Source organism: Triturus cristatus, chromosome 11 (genome assembly GCF_964204655.1).
Source record: "Triturus cristatus chromosome 11, aTriCri1.1, whole genome shotgun sequence".
Lineage (NCBI taxonomy): Eukaryota > Metazoa > Chordata > Amphibia > Caudata > Salamandridae > Triturus > Triturus cristatus.
The window spans coordinates 1,089,226,195-1,089,251,756 of record NC_140594.1 but is presented as its reverse complement, the minus strand read 5'-3'; the positions used below and the strand labels follow the sequence as shown (position 1 = coordinate 1,089,251,756).

The window sequence follows — 25,562 nt, the reverse complement described above, 5'->3', positions numbered from 1 at the left end:
TGGGAACAGTCCAGCCCGAACTGCCAAGCCATGTCTTCCCTGGACCGGAATCAAGCATCCTAGGACCGGTTTCTGGCTATCAGCCGTCATCAGCCAGGATAGCTTGACTCCAGTGGCGTAGTGAGCACGGGTCCCACGTCTGGGAATACCCATCCCACTTAGGGCGAAAAGCGTTACAACAAACAAATGATGGACGGAATGCTGACAATGCAGACATTCTCCCCCAGTCAAGAGATCTGGGTTAAATCCATCATTCTTTTGCCCACTACGCCACCCCAGTTTAGACATGGCCATATGCAAATCAGTCTTGACCCTGTGCCTCATGGGAACAGTCCAGCCCGAACTGCCAAGCCATGTCTTCCCTGGACCGGAATCAAGCATCCTAGGACCGGTTTCTGGCTATCAGCCGTCATCAGCCAGGATAGCTTGACTCCAGTGGCGTAGTGAGCACGGGTCCCACGTCTGGGAATACCCATCCCACTTAGGGCGAAAAGCGTTACAACAAACAAATGATGGACGGAATGCTGACAATGCAGACATTCTCCCCCAGTCAAGAGATCTGGGTTAAATCCATCGTTCTTTTGCCCACTACGCCACCCCAGTTTAGACATGGCCATATGCAAATCAGTCTTGACCCTGTGCCTCATGGGAACAGTCCAGCCCGAACTGCCAAGCCATGTCTTCCCTGGACCGGAATCAAGCATCCTAGGACCGGTTTCTGGCTATCAACCGTCATCAGCCAGGATAGCTTGACTCCAGTGGCGTAGTGAGCACGGGTCCCACGTCTGGGAATACCCATCCCACTTAGGGCGAAAAGCGTTACAACAAACAAATGATGGACGGAATGCTGACAATGCAGACATTCTCCCCCAGTCAAGAGATCTGGGTTAAATCCATCGTTCTTTTGCCCACTACGCCACCCCAGTTTAGACATGGCCATATGCAAATCAGTCTTGACCCTGTGCCTCATGGGAACAGTCCAGCCCGAACTGCCAAGCCATGTCTTCCCTGGACCGGAATCAAGCATCCTAGGACCGGTTTCTGGCTATCAGCCGTCATCAGCCAGGATAGCTTGACTCCAGTGGCGTAGTGAGCACGGGTCCCACGTCTGGGAATACCCATCCCACTTAGGGCGAAAAGCGTTACAACAAATGATGGACGGAATGCTGACAATGCAGACATTCTCCCCCAGTCAAGAGATCTGGGTTAAATCCATCGTTCTTTTGCCCACTACGCCACCCCAGTTTAGACATGGCCATATGCAAATCAGTCTTGACCCTGTGCCTCATGGGAACAGTCCAGCCCGAACTGCCAAGCCATGTCTTCCCTGGACCGGAATCAAGCATCCTAGGACCGGTTTCTGGCTATCAGCCGTCATCAGCCAGGATAGCTTGACTCCAGTGGCATAGTGAGCACGGGTCCCACGTCTGGGAATGCCCATCCCACTTAGGGCGAAAAGCGTTACAACAAACAAATGATGGACGGAATGCTGACAATGCAGACATTCTCCCCCAGTCAAGAGATCTGGGTTAAATCCATCGTTCTTTTGCCCACTACGCCACCCCAGTTTAGACATGGCCATATGCAAATCAGTCTTGACCCTGTGCCTCATGGGAACAGTCCAGCCCGAACTGCCAAGCCATGTCTTCCCTGGACCGGAATCAAGCATCCTAGGACCGGTTTCTGGCTATCAGCCGTCATCAGCCAGGATAGCTTGACTCCAGTGGCGTAGTGAGCACGGGTCCCACGTCTGGGAATACCCATCCCACTTAGGGCGAAAAGCGTTACAACAAACAAATGATGGACGGAATGCTGACAATGCAGACATTCTCCCCCAGTCAAGAGATCTGGGTTAAATCCATCGTTCTTTTGCCCACTACGCCACCCCAGTTTAGACATGGCCATATGCAAATCAGTCTTGACCCTGTGCCTCATGGGAACAGTCCAGCCCGAACTGCCAAGCCATGTCTTCCCTGGACCGGAATCAAGCATCCTAGGACCGGTTTCTGGCTATCAACCGTCATCAGCCAGGATAGCTTGACTCCAGTGGCGTAGTGAGCACGGGTCCCACGTCTGGGAATACCCATCCCACTTAGGGCGAAAAGCGTTGCAACAAACAAATGATGGACGGAATGCTGGCAATGCAGACATTCTCCCCCAGTCAAGAGATCTGGGTTAAATCCATCGTTCTTTTGCCCACTACGCCACCCCAGTTTAGACATGGCCATATGCAAATCAGTCTTGACCCTGTGCCTCATGGGAACAGTCCAGCCCGAACTGCCAAGCCATGTCTTCCCTGGACCGGAATCAAGCATCCTAGGACCGGTTTCTGGCTATCAGCCGTCATCAGCCAGGATAGCTTGACTCCAGTGGCGTAGTGAGCACGGGTCCCACGTCTGGGAATACCCATCCCACTTAGGGCGAAAAGCGTTACAACAAATGATGGACGGAATGCTGACAATGCAGACATTCTCCCCCAGTCAAGAGATCTGGGTTAAATCCATCGTTCTTTTGCCCACTACGCCACCCCAGTTTAGACATGGCCATATGCAAATCAGTCTTGACCCTGTGCCTCATGGGAACAGTCCAGCCCGAACTGCCAAGCCATGTCTTCCCTGGACCGGAATCAAGCATCCTAGAACCGGTTTCTGGCTATCAGCCGTCATCAGCCAGGATAGCCTGACTCCAGTGGCGTAGTGAGCACGGGTCCCACGTCTGGGAATACCCATCCCACTTAGGGCGAAAAGCGTTACAACAAACAAATGATGGACGGAATGCTGACAATGCAGACATTCTCCCCCAGTCAAGAGATCTGGGTTAAATCCATCGTTCTTTTGCCCACTACGCCACCCCAGTTTAGACATGGCCATATGCAAATCAGTCTTGACCCTGTGCCTCATGGGAACAGTCCAGCCCGAACTGCCAAGCCATGTCTTCCCTGGACCGGAATCAAGCATCCTAGGACCGGTTTCTGGCTATCAGCCGTCATCAGCCAGGATAGCTTGACTCCAGTGGCGTAGTGAGCACGGGTCCCACGTCTGGGAATACCCATCCCACTTAGGGCGAAAAGCGTTACAACAAACAAATGATGGACAGAATACTGACAATGCAGACATTCTCCCCCAGTCAAGAGATCTGGGTTAAATCCATCGTTCTTTTGCCCACTACGCCACCCCAGTTTAGACATGGCCATATGCAAATCAGTCTTGACCCTGTGCCTCATGGGAACAGTCCAGCCCGAACTGCCAAGCCATGTCTTCCCTGGACCGGAATCAAGCATCCTAGGACCGGTTTCTGCCTATCAACCGTCATCAGCCAGGATAGCTTGACTCCAGTGGCGTAGTGAGCACGGGTCCCACGTCTGGGAATACCCATCCCACTTAGGGCGAAAAGCGTTACAACAAACAAATGATGGACGGAATGCTGACAATGCAGACATTCTCCCCCAGTCAAGAGATCTGGGTTAAATCCATCGTTCTATTGCCCACTACGCCACCCCAGTTTAGACATGGCCATATGCAAATCAGTCTTGACCCTGTGCCTCATGGGAACAGTCCAGCCCGAACTGCCAAGCCATGTCTTCCCTGGACCGGAATCAAGCATCCTAGGACCGGTTTCTGGCTATCAGCCGTCATCAGCCAGGATAGCTTGACTCCAGTGGCGTAGTGAGCACGGGTCCCACGTCTGGGAATACCCATCCCGCTTAGGGCGAAAAGCGTTACAACAAATGATGGACGGAATGCTGACAATGCAGACATTCTCCCCCAGTCAAGAGATCTGGGTTAAATCCATCGTTCTTTTGCCCACTACGCCACCCCAGTTTAGACATGGCCATATGCAAATCAGTCTTGACCCTGTGCCTCATGGGAACAGTCCAGCCCGAACTGCCAAGCCATGTCTTCCCTGGACCGGAATCAAGCATCCTAGGACCGGTTTCTGGCTATCAGCCGTCATCAGCCAGGATAGCTTGACTCCAGTGACGTAGTGAGCACGGGTCCCACGTCTGGGAATACCCATCCCACTTAGGGCGAAAAGCGTTACAACAAACAAATGATGGACGGAATGCTGACAATGCAGACATTCTCCCCCAGTCAAGAGATCTGGGTTAAATCCATCGTTCTTTTGCCCACTACGCCACCCCAGTTTAGACATGGCCATATGCAAATCAGTCTTGACCCTGTGCCTCATGGGAACAGTCCAGCCCGAACTGCCAAGCCATGTCTTCCCTGGACCGGAATCAAGCATCCTAGGACCGGTTTCTGGCTATCAGCCGTTATCAGCCAGGATAGCTTGACTCCAGTGGCGTAGTGAGCACGGGTCCCACGTCTGGGAATACCCATCCCACTTAGGGCGAAAAGCGTTACAACAAACAAATGATGGACGGAATGCTGACAATGCAGACATTCTCCCCCAGTCAAGAGATCTGGGTTAAATCCATCATTCTTTTGCCCACTACGCCACCCCAGTTTGTAGACATGGCCATATGCAAATCAGTCTTGACCCTGTGCCTCATGGGAACAGTCCAGCCAGAACTGCCAAGCCATGTCTTCCCTGGACCGGAATCAAGCATCCTAGGACCGGTTTCTGGCTATCAGCCGTCATCAGCCAGGATAGCTTGACTCCAGTGGCGTAGTGAGCACGGGTCCCACGTCTGGGAATACCCATCCCACTTAGGGCGAAAAGCGTTACAACTTATGAACCACAAATAACAAAAGGATCTCTGTGAGAAAAGCAGTAACCAACTGAGCTATCCACATAAAATACAGTTTGGTGATCTGCATGGTACACAGTCTTTGCAGCAGGCATATTCAACCTTTGCAGTACATTATGTTGAGTCAGGGTAGGTCAGTGCTGTGTGCGTCTGCACAGTCATACCACGCTAGAGCTGGCCCTGATCAACAGTTGCTCTGTAATGTAAGGTAAACAGCATGCCCCACCAAACTCATATTTCCCCAGCCTAAAGTTTGAGCAATTACAGGGGTTCTGACAAAGAAGAGGAGGTTATCTCTGCATTTTGAAGCCCCTGACCAAAGGGAATTCTGGATTCTAATCCTACAATTTACATTAAATGCTTATGGTATGGAACTAAATGAATCAAACAATAAAGGTCAATATTTTGCATCCTAAAACAGCAATTTCCAACAAGTACTTCGATGACCCGCCATGTTTCTGTACAACAGAGCATGATGCATTTGTAATGGAGTTTCTAAAGAAGTGAACTCACCCCTGACCATCCATATGGTAGAAACTGTCCACCGGTCCAGTTTTCGGAATTGACAAAGAAGAAACCTGCAAATATCATGAAGATCCAAACTACCAGATTGACCAGGTTGAGAAAATTGTTGAATCCAACTGAGTTCTTCACTCCCATTGCGACAATGAGTGTCACTATTATCCCAATCAGCAAGGCAAGTAGATCTGGGTAGGATTCATCACCCTTCCCTAACAAAGATAATGAAGCCTCGTAAGTTATGGGCAAGGAGAACAATGATTCAAACAATGTATGTATAGTGTAGTCTCTGACTCTGATTCTAGTATATAATAAAAAATGTTAGCTTTTTCAAGTGTAGTTGACATTTGAAATTAGCATCTACAAAATCATTACAATTTACACAACTTATGAACTTACCCTTTCTGAGATGTACACCGCAGGTCATAAAAAACATTTTACGTGTTTTTACTCAGGCACAAACTACACATAATGTTTCAAAGAGTAGCCACACTTGCACCTGAAAAATGCCCTTGTCAATCATGCACCTTTTAGTTCAGTTCACACTTTTTAGGTCGAAGCCTACCAGCGTACAAAGACATATTGGGGACATGCAGAAAGCATCCTAAGGAATGCCTTCCGCCCATTCCTTGCCATTGGCATTGTGTTTTGTAACTCATATTTGCTTGCTTTCTATTTGCTGACTTTATCTTTGTAGTCTGTCCAGCACATCTTTCTCCCCCCTGTGGAGCATACTCTGTTTACCACATCTCTGACTGATCCCTTGTACTCCTCCACCAGTGCTCGATTTCTGGGAACTCTTTTTTTTCTTTTCCAAGAGGGTACGTGCATTTTTTATTGTCTCGTTCGCAGCAGTAAACATACTGTATTTGTTTTAATGTTTTCCTGCATCATCTCTTTCAGTGTGACTGATCCTGCTTGTCTCTGCCACTACCAGCTAATCAATCTAGCATGTCTGTGAGGAACAATGTTCTGTCTACGAGCTTGTTTATGTGCTCATTATTAATAGCATAACAAACAATCAACTCCTCAATTTCACGCCCATGCCAAAGACATAGCTGAAGCAACCCCCAAATAACCGTGCTGGAGTTCAGAAGTGAATGAGCAACAAACAAGCCTTTATATTTTGTTTCATCTTGTCACATTTGCTGTGCATTCAAACAGAGGTCAAATGTTAGGCTGTTTTCTGAAGGATGCTGCTGTTTACTTTTCTGTCTCTGACTGCAAAGTGAAGGGGTTTATGTGACAATCCTGCAGGGTATTCCATGAATCAAAGATTTTTTTTTTTCTTGCACACAATACAATTGAAATGCCAGCAAATGAGCTGCACAAATATTTCAGAATCTATCTCAATTATGAGAGCACAAATGAAGCACATTTCTTTTATTTCTGAAGTGTGATCAAAACAAACATTTTAATATGATCATAACAAATCAATACATTAGGTGATGTCGATTTTCATGCATTATTGTTCGTGTGTTGAATAGTGTTATCATTAAAAATGCATGTCAGTAATATGTAATGGTAATTTTAATTGAAAGTGTATTGTCTGCAAAAGCTGGTGGAGTGGAGACTTGTAAGTACCACTTTTATATTGGGTCTACACATATAGGTTGTGTGCGGTGTAAAAAAATATGTAGGTAATGTATCTTGGCCCTTTTTGTACATATAGCAAAGGACACATACAACATGCACACACTATTGAATGCACACTACATTCCACTGAGCCAATTTAGATTATGTACAAAAAGGGGCATGACACATTACCTACATATATTTTTAAACCACACACAACCTTTATATGCAGTGACACATTATAAAAGTGGTACTTACCAGTCTCCACTCGACTAGGGACTCACTGCGTGAGGAACCCGCCGCTAGGACAACACCAGCACAACATTGGCTCGGAACAATGGAGTCTGCCACGTCGACAGAGGTGCACCACTTACACGACGGTAAACAGTCTGTCAATGCCGACAGCAGTTCAGCCAGCATACATCCGAATAACATGGGAGGGACTCCTTCATCTAAACGGAGTACTTGTAACCGACGCCAAGGAGGGATGAAGGGGGTCCGCCTAGCTCTAAATCAGGCTCTCTGTCTCAATCTCAAAGCCTAATGCAGCGAAGGACAAACAAAGATGAGGGCAATTGGGACAGCCATTAATTCTTTGGGCAGATATCCATTACCACTCTCTCTAAATGATGCGCTCAGTTTTCGCCTTTAATTTACAAAGTAGAAAATACAACACGCGGAATAATCATTTGACCTTACATGGAAAGTGATAATACTAGTACTCCAATAGCTGTTAGTAATGTGCAATGCTTAGTTGTGACTTTTGTAATCTTTCCAATTTTTGGTTTTAATTACACCTGACCCTATTCTAATTAGAAGTTAAAATTATACAACAAATCCAATATTATTCTTATTATCACATCATAGTGAAGTTTTTGTCAAGCTACAAATATTGTTATGTCTATGTAATTTTTATCAGTTGTCCCGTAAGCAATGCATTGACCGGGAGGTGCTTGAGTTGCCAAACCTTCTCTAATTATCACCTTTACTGAATAATAATGTCTTACATTGTTAGGTCAACCTAGATCCCACAATTTTTAGCTCTTGACTCAGACAACTTTACCTCACATTACTAATACTTTGAACAGTGTAGTTTGAAAGCAGTGATACAGGGAGAGTGCTCTTTGGATAAACACCCCACAGCCACTGACTCTCAAGTAGGTTTCAAGGTTTGCCACTGGTCGAAAGGGATGGCACCCAAGCACATTGCATTTTGTGGAAGGTTATATCATTCCATTACTATTTAGAGTATGCTTTAGTGGGGAGAGGAGCGGCATCAACTAGTTCTCTTACACTCGCTGGCTCCGCCTGTCTCTCTATTGCTATTCTGTTTGATACACACATGCTCTCACACCTCCCTCACTGCACTTCTCCCTGTCTCCGATACTCCCGTTCTCACTTTCTGTCCTCGTGCTCCCCATCATCAATACTCCCAGTCACAGACTTCTAACTGGTCCCTCACTCCCCATCAGGGCTTGCTCCTCCTCCTCTCTCAGCCTTTTCCTATCATCGCTGGTAAACATCCTTTACATTGACTGCTTTACAACGCATGCCGCTACCTCGCATTTTTTACTCCTCAAAATCTTTTACATTGCAGGGCTTTACACCTCAAACCATTACAATGCATTCCCCATTACAACGCCCTGGTGGAGTTAGAATAGTAAATTGCGTTGTAATTGACAATGCATTGTAATGGATTGCATTGTAAAGCACTGCACCACCGTAAAAATTACCTTTTTGAACCTAAACTGTTTACACCTGCCACTCTGCCTTCATGTCAGCTGCAGAGCACAGTTTTTTAGATTCATTACTGTCTTTGGATGCTTCATATTTTTAGGTCTCGCTACAGTCAAGGATACTTCCAACTCATAGCAATTTTTCTCATTGTATGCCTTGTGCAATGGCATTTAATAGCAAAATAGACCTATTGCATTTGCTGATGGTTGATTGCAATTGATATATATTTACTTCTTACGTGTGTACGGAATCGAGGACATGGCCAACACTTTCAGAGCAAGGCATCAATGATGTACCGAAAAATGCTCTCAAGCAGCATTTATAATGAAAAAAAGATGTAAGAAGGAGGCAGACTGGTAATATTTCATTTCTTCTGTTTGCAATTCCTATTTCATTTAATGATCCTGTTATTAGTCTGTGGGGAACAGTGCATTGAGCTAGAACCTTTGCTGTTCAAATGTTCAGCCTCCTTTTAATAGGTTTTGCAGTCTCCTCGCACAAGAAGACATGCATGAGTATTTTTGTATTATACTCTCAATGATGATAAAGCTATTGAAAAAAACATGTTTTTGTAAGCCTGAAGAAGGTGGGAGAAATATATATTGATGTTAATATTAACAGAGCTGCAGTGCAATAGAGCATATCCCTCTCATTTTCAACCACTTTAGAAAACAAAATAATACTATTATCTGGATGTTAAAGGCACTGAGTTGAAACTCCTCATACCATTTCTCCCTAATAATCCTTTTTTATTATAACACCTGGTTCCTCTAGAAGCATTATAGGTATATGCTGATGGCGCCATTTTATTTCTCGAAGACTAAAGCAGTTCAATGCCTTAAAAAACACAGGTTTCACTGAGCATCGTCAGATTTTTTTTAAAAATTGAACCAGTTGTAATAAGAGAAGCAGGCGCTCCAATTTCAATGAAAAGAAGGGACTTCTCTATAAGTAATTTTTAGAGAGTGCACACAATAGGGCATAAATAAAACTGATGGGTCCACCTACAAAGAGCAACTGTGAAGAGTGTGTACATATGTATTCATGTATATATACAGTCAATGAAATAACCAAAGGTGTATTTGTTCTATACAAACCACACTCAAAATACTAAAGCATTAGAAATTCTTCAGTTATTGGTTATAGTTTACGCACCACCTTTAAATTGACATAACTTCATTTATTAGTTATCTAGAAACCAAAGTCGTTTAATTTAAACTTCTAAACTTATACCTTCAATTCATAATTTACACAACACCTTCAAATTATTCTTACTTTCACACCTCCGTACACAGTCTATTCAACTTAGTAGCCACATTACTTTAACTCATTGCCACTCTACTATGCACTGTTTTCTAACAAAAGATATGATTAACGATGTCATAACTGTTCTTGTTATAATTTTACATGAGATAAGTGAGATAATATAAAACAGAATACACAGTGCATGGAGAAGGCAAGAGTTATAGTTAATGTAGTGTGGATAACGATTTGAATACACTGTTTTTGGAGGTGCAAAAAACTATAATAATTTGAAGGTGTGGTGCCGTAAAATGAATTGATGGACAGTGTAATAGCTTACAGTTAATTGTCGTAGAGTGGAGTGGCATAGAGTGGAGTGGTGTAAAGTAGAGTGACGTAAAGTGTGGTGACGTACAGAGGAATAGCAGAAAGTGCAGTGAGGTACACTCAAGATGGGCACAGTGGGGTGGCATAAAGTGGAATAGCATGGAGTATAGTGTTGTACAGTGTAGTTGTGTACAGTGGATTAGCAGACAGTGGATTAGCGTAGAGTGGAAGGGCATACAGTGCTTTGGCGTACACTGGAGTATCATAAAGTGGAGTGGCCTGGAGTGGAGGGGTGTACAGTTCATTAGCATACAGTGGAGGGGCATATAGCGTTGTGGCATACAGTGGAATGGAGTCGTTAGATATTGTTCCTCAGTGTACCACAGTAAATTTGCAGTATACTGCGGGACATGCACATGATAAGGCAAAATGTGATTGGCTAATGGCTCTGTTTACAAAAGGTAAAAGGCAGCCATAAACTTATCATGAACTTTTGTCTGCTTTCAGTGTTCCGCTGTGTTCTGGGATAGGGTCTTAGATGTAGATAAGTAGTAGGTTTTATTGCAGTTCTCTGCCTACTTTATTAAAGTGTTACTAGGTAGAGAAATGTTATACATTTCTATATATTCTTATAGCAGTTTAGGAAGAACTGCACATTTGAAAAAAAAATGTAAGTAGTGTGGTAATTTGTAGGTAATACCGCAGTACTCCGTAGACATTTTACTGAAGATTCAAATATGGGAACAATGGAAAATACACTATAGTACACTATATTTGTAAAATATAGGGTGCTAAAGTGCATTTTGAATCCTTTAACATAGTTTTTATAAATAGTTTTTGGGTACTGCGGTACAACTGAGGGAGTATTGCAGAACTCTGTAAAAATTTTACCTGCCTATTACCACTTTAATAAAGTGGCACTAGGTAGTGGAAATAGATCAAAGTAATACTTACCTACATCTAAGGGCAAAACCCAGAACACAGGCAAAGTGCACCTAAAAACAACACGGCTGCCTTTAACTTTTGTACAAGCTGTCATTAGTCAATCACTTAATGACTTGTGCAAAATACCGTGAATTTTTGAAAAAATACCAAGGCAACAGATATCCTTTGAACTTCAAAAATACTTACCAGTAGTAACCAAAATGAACTTCTGAGCAACATAATGTCTAATCCTGCCAAATTTAATGTAAATCCATTCAGCCATTTTCACGCTATGCAAGATATACCAATGCATTTTCCAAGGAAAATGCATTGGTGGAAAAAAGAGTTTTGAGACCCCCCTATTATCTTTACACCCCCTTGACCAATCATCACAAAACTTTGCATCATCTGCCGATGTAGAAGGAAGAATATGTCTGCAAAGTTTCATCGGGATTTATTAAACGGGCGGAAAGTTATCAGAAACCACATTTATGAGAAATTCCTATATCCGGGAATCCAAACTATAACTACAGAATGGTTACTGCCACTCTGTAATATTTAAATATATATGCCTATCTGTGTGTGTGGGGGTACAAACTATACCTATATAAATGTTTGCCTACAGTGTTTAAATCTGACTTTGGGTGTATATAAGATAGAGATACATATACACATACAATCAAAGTCATATTTAAAGATTTTTAACAAGCATTCAGACTCACATAACATATTTATGTGTACGGCAAGGTGAAGTATCTACTTTTTCATCCTGTGTCGTCTCCTGGCTCTGAGCAACAGTCAACAGCTATGGAGGAGTGATTTAACAGTGGAGAGCAGGACAAAGTGAGCTGGGGCACGGGTCCCATCCATCAGGCCCCCCTCTTGGTACAACACTGTTGTGAAGAAAAACTGATGCAACAAGCTGTGGGAATTGATTAGATGGAAACATCATATGATAGCTACTGGGGTATGAAAGCCAATTAGGGAGCACTAGTAATCGACCTGAAAACGTGGAAAGTCCTTTGGATACATGTTTGACTGTTACCAATGAAAACACAAATTCTCCTGGATTAGGAAGTAGATGGTAAGTAAGTGTGTAGGGTGAAATAAATGACCAGCAATTGTGTTAACTGAAATTTCTCCTGCTACAAATCTTTAGGATGCTTCTCCAACAATATTTGAAAAGAACATCTTGGAGCCATTGTGGTAACATCATGTGTCGCCCGGAAATTCTCAGATATGTCTTTAACAGTTTATTGGTGCATGAGAAAAGTGGCAGAAATATCAGCCAAAATAATATTTTAGCAGATTATTCACACCATTTTTGGACACAGTTCAAAGGAGAAGGCTGCTGGTAATTGTAATACCAGTACGACCACTCCCACTTTTTTTTAACAGCCCAGCGCCTAAACCCACTTTTTATGTACCTTGAGCCGGGGGAGCCGACGGGCTCATGGTTACGCACCTGCGCGCTACGAGAGGTACTTGACCTGATAACGATTTTAGCAGCTTACACAGCAACCCTACACACTTTCCTACTCCCTGCTGACGAGAGGCAACTACCTCGAAACACGTGTCCAGGGATGGCTAACGCTTCTCATACTTGCATGCATTACACGGGAATAGGCGTACTCGCCGACGCTGACCTCAGGGACCATTTTTCATTGGGGTAACACGCTTGGTAGGTGGAGCAGCGTGCGACCAATTAGACTTAACTTTATTTCAGGCTCCCTTGAGCCGGTGGAGCCGACGGGCTCATGGTTACGCACCTGCGCGCTACGAGAGGTACTTGACCTGATAACGATTTTAGCAGCTTACACAGCAACCCTACACACTTTCCTACTCCCTGCTGACGAGAGGCAACTACCTCGAAACACATGTCCAGGGATGGCTAACGCTACTCATACTTGCATGCATTACACGGGCACAGGCGTACTCGCCGACGCTGACCTCAGGGACCATTTTTCATTGGGGTAACACGCTTGGTAGGTGGAGCAGTGTGCGACCAATTAGACATACCAGTACGACCACTCCCACTTTTTTTTAACAGCCCAGCGCCTAAACCCACTTTTTATGTTCTCAGTTTTCAACTTATGACAAGTAAGTGAGGAGACTAATCTAAACATATTTTGAGTCACATGATTCATCAAACCCCACTAAGAATTTAGAAAGCCCTTCCCCCTGCCAACCACTGCCTAAAGCCCAGCATTCAAAGATTGCTCGGACATTTACTTGAACAAGAGCAGCACATATCAATAGGCCTTGGCATAGTTCGCTGAGTTTTGCTACGCGGAACTCTGCGAAGTTACAAATAAATTCTGCAAAGTTCCACGCATGGCGGAGTCCAGTGCAAACTGTAGTTTGTGCTGGTGTTCCTGCTGCTCGGGTAGAAATTCTACCGGAGCGGCAATTCGAGCTTGTGAACTTACAGTTCGCAATCGCGAACTTACCATTCGCGATCGCAAGCAGGGAAAAAACTCTGCTGCACATCGCGAAGCAGAGTTTTCTGCGCTCTGCGAGCTCCGCGGAGTGCAGAAAACTCCGCAAACTCCGCGAACAGAGCTAACTTCACCACCCAGGCCTAATATCAAACAGGACAGTACAGGTTCTGTTGTAATCAACCAAAGTCCTAGCCTGGCACACACAGACATCAAGAACTTTATTAGAGATGACTTCCAACCATGTGTTAGGGCCAATAAAACAAAAGGGACATAAGGCTTTTGTGGCAAACAGTGCATGAAGTATCTAGGGTGTATTTATGTCACTGTGGTTAGTGAATTTCATCAATATTTTATCAATTATCATTGATGGGTGCAGTGAATTAGGTTTTCTCAAAGTGCCCCTAAATAACATATTTCACCATGGACCCATTACCCATATCATAAAACCAGGATGCATCTTCACTGCAAAGAGAGCCTGTGCATCGTTAGCACCAATATCAGGTTGACAAAATTTGAGGTACTGCTTTAATTTTTTCTTGTAACACCTAAACTCCAAAGACAGATCACAGCACAAGAAAGGATATTCCTAAAGCTTCATTTAAAAAAAGAAATTATAGCATGCTAACACCACTGAGGTTAAGGACCTGAATTTAGGAAACATCATTAGCTGGTGAACAGAAAGGTTTTTTGCTTATTATGGAAGGCACAATAGTCTGGGACACTACTCAGAGAGAGGGACAATAATTGGCTGGGCCAAAAAACAGGTCCACAGTCTGCATAAATCTAAATCATGGCAACTGAAGAAGAAAGAAAGCAGATGATCTTAGGTTGTATGATGATGATAAGTATAACAGAATTATGATTGGAGGTTAAAATGTCCATTCTATAATTAGCATTAGACACAGTGACTTTCAGATTATATGTGTCCCCACAAGAAGCCACTGCACTCTTTGCAAGGTGGGTCCTGATGAAAGCCTGAGGGGAAATCTGAGCACTACGTCTGCGCCCAAATTCTCAATCATTTTAAGTCTACTCATAAAAAGTCAGGGAACAGTGGTAAAATGGACTTGGCGTTGTTCAAGCAAGAGGGTAAGGTGGGCTGCACCATCAAGCCTTTGCCTTATGGAGGTAATAAACTGTGGAGGTTGAAAGCATAGAGGCCATGCAATTAACATGGGGAACAAAACAAAAAGTGGCTGCAAATGCCATCCCGTAAAATCCTAACCTTGGGCAGAAGAACAGTATTGCGGCCAATAGAAGAAAGTGTCTGTCCTTTACATAAGACCAGAATGTCCATATACATCGGCATGTACATTCATATCTATAAAGTTTGATTGAGACAAGTAGAACCTTTGAGCAATAGTCAGGGATGACAGCAAGCTTGCAGTGCAGTGTGCAGGGAGTCAAGTGAGTGCTGTACAAAGAATATAACCAGAAGTATTTGCAAGAGTCAGTATGTGAATGGAATACTGCACTGCACCAATCTGGCAGATTTTCATTTTTCCAGTGTCACCTGACCATTATGTGTGGAGGCCCTAACACATGTCGTCCACTTTCTGTAATAGAAGAAGGCACTGTAAGTATATAGCCCTCAGTCCACGGCCTAACTCAGTAAATGTGCAGCATTCCCTGTGTGGTCCTGATTCAATGTTCCTTGAGCATTATATGCATTGTATTGCCATTCACAAGGAATTGTTGCACCCCTGTACTTGGAATTCTTCCCTAACCTCTTAGAATTGCTGGAGTCCACCCAAGTTATTTAAGTTACTAATCACTAAGAACCCAGCCCTTACCCATTTTTAATATTACATATTTCAGCCGATTTCTTAAATGCCAATGGTCTCCATAGCGTAGTACTGAGCCCATAAGGAGCCACACTGGCAACTATACTGATGAACCACTCTTTCCTAGATAACCACCAATAAGATTCAACATAATCCTGAATGCACCATTAGAGTGGAAAGGAAAGCTCTAATTCACTTACTGCTATTACATGTATCAGTAAGTACCATTGAAAGGGTGAGATTAGACAATCTGTAAAGAGGCAAACCATTGGACTAGCAGCCATTCAAAAATTCTGAATGAAGAGTGGTGCAACAATGGTGGGGTTTGAGTGATCTCCAGTATGTTAAACCCAGAGGGTCATTGGACCTTGGTTATGGAGTGAGGAAGTTGTTAAACAGTTTTAGTAGTAATTTTCTATCTTATAATCGCACAGTATTTGATGAGGACATTCATCTACCAGATTTTTCTATTTATCAATATTTCTGTGTCAGTAACGGTATACCTCATAAACGTTACCTAATCCTGTGGTTGTTTTTTTATTTTGTTCTCACCTTTTTAATTGCCTTTTTTTCTACTAAGTCTAAATGAAACTGCAATTCGTAGATTTCCCCCAATTAGGCTCCCAAACATCTACCATGTCAGAGAAGCTCTCATATCACAAAGACACAGTATGTCTGCCTTACGCCAGGGGGGTGGGGCAAATCCTTTTTTCAGCTCCAAAACAGCAGCCCAACAAGGGTGCAACATCATCTACAACGTTCTTGGTAGTCATCAATGGTCAAACAGGGGCAGTTCCCTCACTTCTCATAAAATTAACTTTGCTGGTGCACCCTCTGGCATACAGGTCAGTGCAGCACAGCAGTAAGGGACCATCCAGTCATGCACAATACTTAATTCACGGGTCAGTCTACTCCTTGTATACCGGGGTCACCAATCCAACCCGGCACATGGGCAGTGACCTGTTCAGTGCACTGCCAAATCCTCACACCTCATATAGGGAGTCCTCACGTTAGGACTCCCCACTGGACCACACTCACTCTAGTGCTTTCCTCTTCCTCACTGGGCCCACTGGTCTTGGCAAGCAGGCACTGGTGCTCCTGGCTCCAGGGCAGGTGGTATTGATTTTCATGGGTGATATCCCCACATACAGCAGGGAGACTAACAGGCCTTTGCCCCCAGTCCTGGTCACAGGCAGAAGTCTTGCAGAGTTTTCCTTTCTCACACAGCCCATCTGGCTGCTTGACAGAAGAGAAAGTTTAGGGTCTCAACCTCCCATTCTTATAGTCAACTTACAGACACCAACATTTAATTTAGAGTCTGAGTCTTAAAGTTTTATGTTCTGGTTCTGCTTCTTCTGTAGTGGACACTTCTCTCTTTTCATCTTTCTTCATGAAAGATGTTTGTCACAGCAGGCAAGACTCAGAAGCTGATTTTCCAAAACATCATTTATGGGAGTGACCAGTGATCACACCTGAATGTCAGCCACAGTCATATGCGCATCAAAAGGTTAATCTCAAACTCTAAATCCTACTATTTATGATTTCCTTATCAGTCCCATCTCCGATCCTGAGACGTGTCCTGGCCCTTTCCTTGAGATCTATCACTGAATCAAAGGGCAGCCTTTCGGAGTGTAAAGGGAGTCTCTTCCTTCTTTCCTCCAGTGTGCGTCCCATCCAGCTTACAGGAATGCAGCAACACACAAGTCTCTCTGGGGGGGGGGGGGGGGGGTTCCTCTACTCCTCATGGGGCATATCAACAAGGGCTTCATCTCTGCTTTTTTGGCTTTAAAAGCCAAAAAATCAGAGATAAAACTAGCGCCCTATCAACAACAGGGTGCTAACATGCAAATTTGCATGTTAGCACCCTTTTACTCTACGCTTCCCCTTGCATCTCTAATGAGATGCAAAGGAGGCGTTCCAGAGTAAAATAATAGGAGAAATGTCGCTAAGCGACATTTCTCCTATTATCAAGAATGTCGCTAACCCTGTTAGAGACAAAAAAAGCAGCGCTAACCGCGGTTAACGCTTCTTTTTTACGTCTGGTATTTTTCTGACTTAGTCATGATATCCTATGGAAGGAGGATATTATGGCTAAGTTTGTCTGTCCCTATCAACAAGGTAACGTGAGATTATCGCTGGGTTTCCAGCGATAATCTCACATTAGCCTGTTAGCGTGAGGATTTTTATCGCTATTGAGATAAGCGTTGCTAATAGCACGCTATCTCAGCGATAAAAATCAATGCTAGCCAGCGATAATTATCCTAGCGCTAAGTGCGCTTAGCGATAATTATCGCCGGTTGTTGTTGATATGCCCCCATGTCTTCACCAGGCAGGCCTGGTCTTCCCAAAATCGAACTCAGGGTGATCCATGTAATGTACCATTACAGACACACTTATCCTCTGTGTACATTCACGGGAAACTTGCAGCCTGATTTAGATCTTTGCAGACGGGATACTCAGTCACACAGTGACGGATATCCTGTCTGCCGAAATATAAATTCCATTAAACCCTATGGGATTTTTATTTCTGTGGACGGTATATGTGTCACCGTTGTGACAGAGTAACCTGTCTGCCAAGCTCCACATCAGGCCCTTACTCTCCAGCACTGCTACCTCCATGCATTCTGCTACTACAGTCACACATGCATCCAGCACTGCTCAGTACTGTCACTTTTCTGTCTTTTCCCAAGGTGTGCTATTTACAAACACACACTGCCAGTACACACACACAATGTGCACGCTCTACCACATTTCAGCCTTCATGTATTTCGTTTCACACAAGCACACATACACCCATCACATGCTTCCATTACGCCCAGGGCTGAATTAGGGCAGTGAGACTGGTGCCTTGGTGGACACTGTCTTTAGAAATAACTTATGGGTTTACAAGCACCTGATGCAGCGTTTCCTGTGTGTCCAGCAGATTTGGGGCAAAAATACAAATTTCACTGGTGATACATTTTCCTGATGGAGAGAGATTGGATTTTTGTCTAATGGCAGTTTGACTCATCTTAAGGTAACAGAAAAAGAGCATATTCTATGAAGGTCACAAACTGTATTTCTATGTGGATAGCTCAGTGGGTTACTGCTTTTGTCACTAAAATAATGTTATTTGCAATTCTTTAGTTAAAACCCTAATATTGCACAGTGACATATAGACTGTCATCAAACAGTTGCATGCAAACCGCATAGTATGGTCTAGGACATTATGGGGGTTATTGTGATGTTGGGCGGAATCACTTCCACTCGACACCAACTCTGTAATGGGACCGACCGACACCCGGTTGGCGGTCCAGACCTACATATTCCAATGCGACTGAAAACAGGGGTATATTTACTATACCCAGACTGAGAGCAGACCAATAAAACGTTTATGTGTAAAAACCCAGAAGAAAAACTTTCATTAGACTGTTAGTATACACTTGGTCTGCTTTCATATCCGCCTTGCTGTATTGCTGCATTCCTCTCTCGACGTCCAACTAGAGTGAAATGCCCAGGAGCAAGTGGATGGAATGTATTTCCTACTGATGTCCAAAAATGGATGAACTACAAGAACCACAATGCCAAGCCTGAAGAGAAAAATGAAATGAACCTGCGAGTCATTGCCTGCTTTTTTGGAATGAGAACACCACTGTTTGCAAAAAGGTTTGTGATTGACCAGGAAATTAGACATTTATGGGTGTTCGCTAAATAACCTGCCATCCACACTCTATAAGGCCTTCTCCTTTTACAGTGCATCAGATTACCTCCATTGGGGAAATTTTACATGTGATTAAATCAATTTATAAATGAAAATTACTGTTGTTTTGACTCCCCGTTATCAATAATGCCATTTGCACACGTAGACTGTATTTAGGTAGGCAAATGAGTTTGTGAATCGTCTCTATCATATTCTTCTTAAAAAATAATGAAGCAACTCTATTGGACGCGGCGACATCCAATCAAACGAGGACCACAGATCAATTTGTCCATTCCGGCTGGATTTCATCCTCTCTTGCTGGAACGCTTTGTCACAAGTGTCAGGCTGACTCAGCATAATCAGTCAATCGAACATACTTTTTCATCACTGTAATATCTTTTGCGTGACCAGCTATGAATAATGGGTGACTCCACCGTGTCAGCTTCTCTCTTATGTGATGCTATGAGAGATGATGAGGGTAGAGACAGTAATAACATTAAGTTGACTCACAGCCTTTCGGTCCTGGTGATTCCTGAGCTGAAGCAGCAGGAGCCAGGCTCAGCAATTAGAGAGCAGTTTCTGAGAGCTGATGTTCTATGCAGGACACTGAAATGCAACGCCTGAAAGTGAGCCTGCAGACAGTGCCTCTCTGAGCCGCTGATATATATAGCAGTGACCTGCTGCAGGCCTGACCTTGGATCACGGTCATTCAAACCCAATGGCTCTTGACATCCCTGAGAGATGAATGGCAGGGATAGCTGATGATGGGGAGCAGGTTGGAGACTCAGCTGACTGTGTGCTTCACTGCATGGTGTTTTGAATGGCCCTGATGGGAAGCAGCGACAAGCCTAGCTGGTATCGGGCAAACTGCAGTTACGTGAAGTGCCCGCAAGAAGAAGGGTCTGAGCGGCTGCGTTGGCATCGAACTTGGGCACGTTTTTTGTACACCCTTTCTTTTTGCTGCTGCTCTGTGATTAATCACATATTTTGTTGCCTGCTCCTCCGCAATGGCGGAGGAGTGTCGGCCTACTGCTTCACGGCAGTGCCAACTTTAGAAACATAAAATGTTAATTACTTGGTTATTATCATTTTATGTTTGTGTCTGTCTGTGTTGTGGGCAGGCGGGTGGGCGGTGATACTCTGGGAGAGGGAGGAGTGGTTTGCCCACTCCTATGTGTGCAATGACTGTTTGCTCGGCCCTCTCGGGCCGCCCAAAACAGTCATGCGCTCTTCCATATTCTCCATGCAGGCTGCAATAGAGCCTGTATTTTTTCTTTTTTTGTTTGCATCTTTTATATAGCGCAAACTCGACCCGAAGGTATTGGAGCGCTGTACATGAGCACCGTATTTACATGACATATTCAGGCACGGGGAGATAAAGTGATTTGCCCAGAATCACAGGATGTAGACGCAACCTTGAGGCTCGAACCCTGGTTTCCTGCACCAAAGTCGGCAGTTTAAGCCGACGGACCACATCCTCCACGTATGGAGAGCATGCCCACCTCTCCAGCCCCTGGCTGAGCACCGTATCGCAGTGGTCAGACCTATCACAATGCTGCATTGAAGCGTTGCAGTTGGTTTAGGGGAGGGAGTCTGGCTGCCTGCTTTCTGTTCCTGTTGGAGGCAGGAGACCAGGAGCAGAGAAGATGTAGGACCCGGCTTAAAGGTAAGTTTTATTCCTTTATTCCCCCCTCCTCCTTCCTCGGGTGACACCCCTGTGACACCCCAACCCTCCCCCCCACTGCCCCGCCTCGTGACCCCCACACCTGCCCACCACCTGCGAGCCATGCTGGCCGTCCCTGCTTTCAGTAGCGGCTGCTCTTCTTAACAGGTGTTAGTGAAGTGTGGGGGGAGGGTTTAAATAACAAAGAAGCACTTACCTGTTGCCGACGGCTGCCGTCTCAGGATTCTTTTGCTCCGGTCAGACTCCGATTCCCCAGGGGCTGGTGCACACTGCCAGGCTCCTAGATGCCAATCACTGTGCTGCTCTTATACTGGTAATACAATATGAGAGAGCAGCGCCGCCATTTTCCTGAGAGGGCTTGTTTAACGCTTGCTCATGTCCTAGGAGCCCGTGCCTCTACTCCACCCTGCTGTACAACACAGCTCGGGTGGAGAGAGATTAAAGTGCGCATGACGGGTTGGCCGGCCAAACCGTCATGCGCACTTATGGTGTTCACTACTCCTCCACTTTCTCTCGTCATGGCTCTACCCCACCCAGACTTGACTTGCTGGCTCAAGCGCGGAAATAAAAATAAAATGATGATAAAATGGTTTTATTATCACTTTATTTTTCCCACCCTCACCTGGCTCTCAGCAGTGGGGGGCAACACTCCTCCGCCATAGCAGACGAGCCGCCGCTGGGTACTCTGTTATATATTGGTGATCCCTAAGACTGTCATAAGAATAAATTCTCGACAAGACCTCTCACCACGAGGCCAACCCATTCTCCTTTCCCTATCCACCCATTACAATGCTATACTACCAGAATATTGAGTTTTTGTAACGTCAACCTACAAAAATATCAACTCCAGAATACCGACTACCACTATTTTGTGAAATTTTGTAAATACATGTAAGTATAGATTCACTCTAAAGGAGCAGTCAATGTTAATATTTCTGTAGATGGATATTGTTGAACTAGATATTTTAATATCAATCTATCACAATTGCAAGCAAGGACTTCAACTAGCTGGTAATTAACCAGTGCTCGTCTACTGTATGCCCAAGTAAAAGAGGCACAGTACATATTCCAAACTCATGCTCAGTTTTTCACATCCTTATCACTACTACTTAACCTATTCTTAAGTGGTCTTAGGAATTTTCCCCAAGCACCTGAAGTGTAAATATATTGTGAATGTTCAGTGACTAGACCTACACAGTTAGAACAAGTAGAAAGGCTATGCCATCTTTGCACTTTTACTTCACAGGAGTTGGACCTTTTGGGGCCAATTCACCAGTTATGGGTACATCAACGAGTGTTCCTGTGGTAGTATGTTAATTTCTAAGAGATTGCTTTCTGAACCTGGCCCTATATGTGGAACACTTAGCAACATAGATATCATCATATGGTAATAATGATCTGAAAAATGGCATGTGTCTCCTTCTCTTCACTTTGGCTAGCTCAATGGGAGCCTTGGCTTGATATATATTTTGCATGCACTGAACTGTGGACAGGAGGTGCAAGACTAAAATGTAGGAACCATGAAACTGAAATAACCCTATCAAAAAGTACAAAAAGTGCAAATATTGTAGGAGATACTTAAAAGATTAAAACAGAGTAGGAAATTAGGATGCCAGGAAATACTCATAAATCCATTACTGTTACTCAATGCTTCACCTACTCTTGATGCCAACAGTCGTCACACTCACAATGAGGGATTCCCTCAGTATTCTTCATACAACAGGGCAACCCAACCTTCCCCCAGGGGACTGGGCAATATAGTTAGAAAATGAACGTGTTACTGGAGGAATTATTTGTATTCCAATCAACTTAAATAGTATATTGGTCATCATAATGATCCAACTGCAAACCATCAGTAAATTACTCATGTATTCCATCAATGGTGTATTGTGATTGGCAAAGATGTATTTTTATATAGTAAATAAATTAACATTACATTGTATACATTATTTAAAAAAAGTCAGTCGAAAAAGGGCAGGTCATACAACAATACATCAATATAACAACACTGGCGCCACCACACGATCCCTGTATATTTTATAGTATGTATTCAATCTGGGGATCTGAGGAAGAGCAAAGTCCTCTTAACCATAGAGGTTCATAAATCCGCAGTCCCATGTGGTTTTCATCCTTGTAGTTCAAATGTTCAGACAGGACTAAATAACCATATGCCGCAGTCAATGATGTTAAAGAAGACACACAGTTGACGTTTCGGAGACCATCATCAGGACTCAGTGATGAAAAGGAATAAAACCTGAAAATGCTTTCCAAAGGGTGAGACAGTCTTGCTCAAGGCTCAACAGATGCTGTATGCACCGATCAATTTCCAGCAATAGACTTTAGCATATGCAAAATACTTTTGCTCCGACAGCAGACTGCATTTAGGATCAGCGCTGATTCTACATTCAGTCTACATTGAGTCCTGAAGATGGTCTTGCGGACCATCTGCACCATCTGAGACCGAAACATCAGCAGTCAGTCCTCTTTAACATCATTGACTATGCCATTTGGTGCTTTTTGGCACACCTGCTCTGCAGATGGAGCACCTCTATGCCCTCACTTGTTCTATGGTTGTGCTTGGGGCTGTCGAGTGTCCTCCCCCACCTCTGGCTCCATATCCAGTCAGTCCTACACTTTGCTCGATCAAGATTTTTTTCGCCCCTTAATCAGTGACAAAGTGCATGTGTGCTGGGTAAACCATGGCATACTTTATCTTTAAGTCCCTCAGCTTCCGCTTGGCCTCCAAAATTGAGACTCTGTGTTTCTGGACTGCCATGGTGAAGTTGGGTGAAATCACAACCCTGCTATTGTCAACTTTCTGCTTTACAACCACAGTATGAATGTTATGCTCTAATATTTTGTTCGAGTCCTCGATGGTTGTAGGATAGAGTCCAGTTGGTTACGTGGTATGCACTCCAACTCTCCAGACAGGTCGTTCTCACTGCCTAGCATGGGGGACTCTCCATCCCCTGCACTTGGGTCTCTCTCCCTTGGGTATAGCGTGACATGCTGGCGGGTGAACCAACTGGACCAGATGCTGTCAACAGCCAGAGGCGGCAGTCATCCAGTCCAGGCAGTGGGTCACTGCTGTGGCCCTCCACCAATTGCAGTCGAAGTAATGAACTCCAGTCGGCAGTCAACACAGCCTTACATAAAGGCCTTTGGGTCCTTGCAGGGTGGTATCAGCAGCAGGAGGGATCACTCATTGTCAGCAGTATATTCCAATGCACCTCTACCGGAGGCCACAGGCAGTCGCAGCAGGTGGTAGCGGCACTTCACCTCCACTCCCCAGTAGCATCCAAATCTTCAGGCCACCACGACTACAGAACCGTTAATGTAGAGACTAGGCGCAGTTCAGGCCCCTGCCTTGTCTCCTCAGCGTCCCCTCTCAGGCCCCAACCATAGTAAGCACACCAGGGCCCAGGCAGGCACGGAGCTTAGAGCCAGGCAGCAGGATCCACTTCCAGCTCACCATTGCATACTCTGTTGAAGTCTGCCGTATGTGCCGAGGTGGGGGGACAAAAGTGGGCAAATCCACCCTCTCAAGGCCCAGCCCTCCCCAAAAGTCACCACGTGGAAGACTCAGTGAAAAAAAGCAGATCAGGCCTCCACAAAGCGGTGGTAAGTATTTGCAGGGAGCGCCACCCCTGGGCCTCAGGCCATGGTACCAGGGTCCCACAGGTCACTCATCATCAGCGGGGGGCTCAGTAGGGCGCACAACAGCAAGAGTGTCTCTTTTCAGGCATATAGGGATCTCCTCAGTCCGGCAACACACTTTCTTGGTCTTTTTGGGTGAGGGGAGCCCCCAGCTCTCACCCCTCACGGGCATTAGGCAGGGTAGAAGCGTCACTGCGGCTCTCCCCATGGGTCCCCTCCACCTCCTCCAGGGCATCTCTGTGTCCGCTGGGTCATCTGCGGCACCCAACCAGGCTTCTTTGAAGGCCACTTCACCTTCGTGGTTGTGTGAAGACCCAGTCACGCCAGTCGCACTGCTTCCTCAGCACCAGAAGTTACTTGCTGTCCTTGATGGGATTTTGCTTCGGTGTGCGGTGATGGGGCTGCAGGGTGCCATGCAGGCATCTGCTGTGCCTCATCTCGCCGTCAAGGCCGTCTAGATGGGAGGCCTGGAACAGGAGCCACCATCTTATTTCACGACGCCGATTGCTGCCCGGACCCGTTTCACTTCACAGGGTTGCCCCAGCACCCTCAGTTCACCAGGGTGGGATGCCTCAATCACCACCTATGCCACTGCAAGTGTACATCCCCTGGGTGTGCGATATTAGGGCAGGATGAAGCCAAATACGAGAGCCCAGCCGGGAGCTCTAGGGAAACATGCTCTACTCCATGCGGAAATAGCCGCGCCTCCCAACTGCCATGCATTCCTAAAACACATATATACATAAATATATTCTAACATTTGTACAACTAACACACATTCTTCAAACAAACAGCAAAGTACACATTAAAAACACACTCAAATACATGCTAACAGATGTGACACGATGCACACAGGTGAAATGGTCCTGTGGCCACACCCAAGAGAAATGTAGCTAGAGCATGTACACAGGTGGGATGTGACTTAATGAAGAAAGGTGCTAGAGTACTAGGCACCCTCCAGTGAGACATGTCTATATGCACACATGGTGGTGTCACAGGTTTAAACGTCTGTTGAGTACCGCCTGTTATAAAGTTCCAATAGACAATTCCGTTTGAGACATGAACTATGTATAAGGCTAACATAATTCATTTATGTAATGGGTGTTCAGAGCGGGTCCATGAAAACCCATTCAATGACAGATTTTTAATATCCACATACAATAATGTGATTATCCTGTAAATATCAACTTATTCAAAAAAAGTACATTTTTAGGACTCAAAGGTAGGAATATGCTACACAAATAAATGATTACGGTATAACCTTATCCCAGAATAAGCACAC

The 25,562-nt window shown here is 44.7% G+C and overlaps 1 protein-coding gene across 2 annotated transcripts in view; it reads right to left on the bottom strand.

The window, feature by feature from the left end:
* Positions 1-25,562, bottom strand: part of SLC7A14 (solute carrier family 7 member 14) — a 302,417-nt gene that overhangs the window by 55,779 nt on the left and 221,076 nt on the right. For both annotated transcript variants that reach the window (XM_085635468.1, XM_085635469.1), the window contains one exon: positions 5,225-5,442. In XM_085635468.1, the coding sequence (XP_085491594.1) occupies positions 5,225-5,442 (218 nt within the window). The remainder of the gene's footprint in view (positions 1-5,224; positions 5,443-25,562) is intronic.